This window comes from Haliaeetus leucocephalus, unplaced genomic scaffold (genome assembly GCF_000737465.1).
Source record: "Haliaeetus leucocephalus isolate CR32 unplaced genomic scaffold, Haliaeetus_leucocephalus-4.0 Scaffold584, whole genome shotgun sequence".
In the NCBI taxonomy this organism is placed as follows: Eukaryota; Metazoa; Chordata; class Aves; order Accipitriformes; family Accipitridae; genus Haliaeetus; species Haliaeetus leucocephalus.
Window position 1 is genome coordinate 11 of NW_010973020.1, and position 4,910 is coordinate 4,920.

Genomic DNA, 4,910 nt, shown 5'->3' on the forward strand with positions numbered 1-4,910 from the left:
CAGTGGGGCAGGGGATGGAGTGACAAAGCCAGTGTAAATACAGCAATTCCTCAGAACCAAGATTCTCCCTTGAGAGTCCTGCCACACAGCAGGACTGGGACCGAGATGTCAGAGCACTCAGGGCTTACACCTAGCCAGGAGCTGAGAAGAAGAGTGTGGGAGTGGAAAGAGAGCAGCTCTGGGAAGACCAAGTGCTGGTGCTGCCTGGCAGTGCTGCTGTGCTGAGACTCTTTTCCCCTTCCCCTCTGCACAAAGTCAACACCCTGCAGCTTCACCAAGATCTCAGAGGAAGGATCTCAGGCAAACAAGTCGCTGCAGGGTCCTTTACTGTGTTGAAATACAGAGAGAGCACCGCGCCTCATTTACACAGCCTCAGGGTCAAATTCTACAGGTAGACAGTGAATTACAAGTGGGGTGAATCATAAAATTTCATTGTGAACATTATCACTAGAAAAATAAAGAAAACACCACGGCCACCACAAAGAAGAATCAGAGAAGACAGGCTGAGCCTGTAATGAGTTCCATTATGAATGCTCTGCAGAAGAAAACAGGGCGTTAATTGCTTCTGAAAAGCACCCGCTCATCATTTTCCTCAGGGCATCCTTGAGCTCCTGGTTCCTCATGCTGTAGAGGAGGGGGTTCACTGCTGGAGGCACCACCGAGTACAGAACTGCCGCCACCAGATCTAGAACTGGGGAGGCGAGGGATGGGGGCTTCAGGTAGGCAAACACTGCAGTGCTGATAAACAGGCAGACCACGGCCAGGTGAGGGAGGCACGTGGAAAAGGCTTTGTGGCGTCCCTGCTCAGAGGGGATCCTCAGCACGGCCCTGAAGATCTGCACATAGGAGAAAACAATGAAAACAAAACAACCAAATGCTAAACAGACACCTAGCACAAGAAGCCCAACTTCCCTGAGGTAGGAGCGTGAGCAGGAGAGCTTGAGGATCTGGGGGATTTCACAGAAGAACTGGCCCACAACATTGCCTTGGCAGAGTGGTAGTGAAAATGTATTGGCCGTGTGCAGCAGAGCATAGAGAACCCCACTGGCCCAGGCAGCTGCTGCCATGTGGACACAAGCTCTGCTGCCCAGGAGGGTCCCGTAGTGCAGGGGTTGGCAGATGGCAATGTAGCGGTCGTAGGCCATGATGGTGAGGACACAATACTCTGCTGCAATGAAGAAGAGAAAGAAAAAGACCTGTGCAGCACATCCCCAGTAGGAGATGGCCCTGCTGTCCCACAGGGAATTGGCCATGGATTTGGGGACGGTGGTGGAGATGGAGCCCAGGTCGAGGAGGGAGAGGTTGAGGAGGAAGAAGTACATGGGGGTGTGGAGGTGGTGGTCGCAGGCTACGGCGGTGATGATGAGGCTGTTGCCCAGGAGGGCAGCCAGGTAGATGCCCAGGAAGAGCCAGAAGTGCAAGAGCTGCAGCTGTCGCGTGTCTGCAAATGCCAGGAGGAGGAACTCAGTGATGGAGCTGCTGTTGGACATTAGCTTCTTCTGGGCATGGGGCACTGTCCAAGAGGGTAAAGCCAGTGACAAGTTAGAAGAAAATTCTTTGAGCTAAACCTAATGCATTTCTCATAGAAACTCCACCAAAGCCTCCTCTCCTATTTCAGGAAGCCCTTTGGCAGGTCCCTTTCATGAGATACGCTTGGTGCTGGCTGAGGGTGCCACTAGGAGCAGCGGGCTCTGCTGTGGGGTGCAGGGGAGTCAGTCCTGCCCTACAGCAGGTGGTAAATAGGAACATGGGGGAATCTTAGATTAAATCCACTTGTCATATCAAAGAGCTTTTCAGCATTGTCACTCCCAATGCAACCAAAACTGGGGATTTTGTTTTGAGTATTTGTTCTGGTTTCCACACGCCCCTTAAGGAAGTGCTTTTGGCAGGGAAAGAAGTGAATGTCCTAAAGATGGGATGTCCTGAAAGGAGAGTTTTGTCATTTGTATCACTGGGAGCCTGGGGTTTAGGAGGGGACTGGGATATTTTACTCACATGGACAAATGTCTGAAATGCACCCAAATCCCCCCTCCCCATTCCTCTCCAGTGACAAGAACAAGAGGAGCAGGGACAGGAGGACAAAAATGGATAAACACTACAGCCCTGCTGCCAATGGAGGCAGGACAGGGACGGATGGTAGGGTGTTTGATAATTTCTTCTCTTCAGGGCTGAAGCCACTGAGAAGGTGACTGAGTCCCCATGGCCGTAAAGGCAGAGGCTCTGCTGGGTGGGAGAAAAGACCAAGGGTTTTCTCCGCTGATGGCAGGGAGATGCCTGAACCCCCCCTCTCATGGCATTTCTGGGAGCAGCTCCCTCCTCTCACTCCCTGCCCCTGTCTCTGCTGCCTGGAACTGTCCCTGTCAGCAGCTGCTTCTCCATCCCCTTGTCTGATCCCTGTCCCTGCTCACAGAACCATTCCCACCCGCTGTGTGCTCAGCTCTGCCCTGCAGACCCCTCCTGGCAGCCGGGCACTGCCCAGGGACATCTCTGTGTGTGCAGGGGTTAAGGAGCACCTCAGACAAGTGCTAAGGACAACTGGGGTCTCGGTGCCTTCTCCAGAGGGGACAAATAAATTTTAATGTCACACTGCCCACCCACCCACCAGGAGGATAAAAGTTCAAAGCAAAGACTCCTTACCTTTCAGGAAAATACTGCCTTGATGTTCTTCTTGAAAGTCCCCTCGGAAATGCCCAGGGCTGAGCTGGAGCTCTGAGCAAACGTGACCCATGCAGCAGCCTCTCGACAGCAGCAGCACCCTGCTCTGCCCTTCCAGGGGACATTTCTTTCATGCACTCCTTCTGCCCACACTGCCATGGGGAGTTCCCTGCGCAGGCTGAGTGCTGACCCTGGCAGGCAGCAAAGTCCCTGCTCCACCACTCAGCCCCTGAAACGCCAGGACCCTGCTCTGAAGGACAGCCCTGGGCACCCCTGCATGCACACCCGGCTTCACAGCCCTGCAGCTGGTGCCAGGAGAAGGCAGCCCTCATGCCCTGTCCCTCTGACAGGGCAGCAGGGAACCCTGCTCTGGAGCACACCCTTCTCTTCTACACCAGAGAAATGAAGCCAGTCCCCCTGCCAGATCCCATACACTGTCAGCTGTGCCAGTGTTCGGAGATCCCTGCAGGAACTGAAGCTCTATTGCCCTGCACCCACAGACTTACCATGCAGAGGGCTGTGAAGATTTCTCCCGCAGTGAGCTCTCAGCATCCTCCCACTCCACACTGCCTTTAAGCTCTCTCTGCCTTGCAGGTCTCCTCTCGATGCCTGCAGGCAGTGCCCCCAGCCCTGCTCCTGGGCAGAGCTGTCTCTCTGCAGCGCTGCCCGCTTGCCATGAGCTCCCTCTGTCCCAGGAGCCCAGCCCAGCTCAGCAGCAGAGGACCAGCCCAAGGCAGCACTTGCTCTGCCCCCTCTGGGCTCCCTCCAGCTGTCCCTGGGCCTCCAGGGGAACCTGCTGGGAAACAGGCTGAAGCAATCACGGATGTTCCCTCCCGCACCTGGGGAGAGACACTGCTTTCCAGCAGGGTCATTGCTCTGCTGAGAGACAGACTTAGGTCCAAGAATCAACTGGTCTTAGAATCATAGAATCTTTTCAGTTGGAAAAGACCCTTAAGATCACCAAGTCCAACGGTGAACCTAACACTAGCAAGTCCACCAGTAAACCATGTCCCTAAACACTGTGTCTTTGAAATACCTCCAAGGAGGGTGACTCAACCCCTTCCCTGGGCAGCCTCTTTCTTGTGCCATCATTGGGCAGGACACGCAGACAGTGACAGGCAGGGATCTCCTTTAGCCCTGCTGAGGGAAGGGAGTCAGCTGAGTCCATGGAGGCATCTCATGCTGGGTCTGTAGTCCTGGGGCTGGAAGGGGACTCAGCTCCCTCCCATGCCCACCACAAACCCACAGGAGCTGGGATTCCTCTTGCCTCAGTGCAGGTCTGCATTAAATAGGCACCTGCATGTCAGCTCCTTGTCTCAGCTCCCATGCTAACTAATGGTGATGGAGGCCAGGAGTGCGGTGTTCAGATGCAAATGTCTGGTGACATTGGAGGTGCCAGAGGTGGTCAAAGAGACGTGCAGGTAATAGAGACAGATCGAAGTTATGTGCAGGCTGATATAGAGACAGGACAACATCTGAGCGCCTCTTCTTGGTGGCTCCTGGGAATTTCCTTTGGCCAACTGAAATGACAGCTGATGCCCAAATTTAGGGCAATGGAACCTGTCCCTCCTCATGATGTTCAGGGTGGCCTATGGAGCTATTCCTCAGACGGAATGGAGTCATGTGCCATAGGGAAAGATCAGTCTTTCTTTTCCTCTTCTCCATCTGTTGGATTTACTAGGTCTTGGCTGACAATATTGGCAGTTGTCTCATGTTCAGCCCCACCTTGGGTTACAGAATTCAGAGCAGCTACTCAATTCCAGGTTCAGATCTAGGCCCACAAAGCTACAGGAGATGCCAGGGCTGGCTTGGGAATCACAGGGCCTATACGAAAAAGCAATTCTCCTTCAGGGAGGGTGTGTGACAGTTCCCCCAGATGGCATCTCGGTAAATATGATTTGGTGCTTTTGTGCCATTGGCAGTTGCCATCAGTCAGAGGCACCAGTCATCAGATGCCATCAGAGAGGCAAATTCTGTCCCTTCTTCTACCCATTAGCTGCAGGCATTGTGTCATGACAAAGCACATCACACCGGGGTCCTTTCTCACTTCCTTGAATATCCAACCAAGGAACAGCCCAAGCCATTTACCAGTGTTCCTGGGTACATCTTGCCTTCAAAGACAGCATCCTCCAAGCACAGCCATGGTTCATATCAAAACTCAGCTGAAACTCAAAAGGCAATTCAAGGGCACCAAGATGAGCTGTTGCTACGTCAGGAACAGTTAAAGAAGAAAGAGAGATACTACGGGACCACTA

General features: G+C 53.4%; 1 protein-coding gene across 1 annotated transcript; it reads right to left on the reverse strand.

Annotated features, from left to right (window-relative positions):
- Window positions 1-524: 524 nt before the first annotated feature.
- Window positions 525-1,490, reverse strand: LOC104838245 (olfactory receptor 14A16-like). The gene has a single exon (XM_010577872.1). It carries the CDS (start codon window positions 1,488-1,490, stop codon window positions 525-527), a length of 966 nt encoding a protein of 321 aa, XP_010576174.1.
- Between the last annotated feature and the right edge of the window lie 3,420 nt (window positions 1,491-4,910).

Coding starts and splice junctions, on each gene's coding strand:
- LOC104838245 (XM_010577872.1), bottom strand. CDS start 1,490: ATGTCCAACAGCAGCTCCATCACTGAGTTCCTCCTCCTGGCATTTGCA.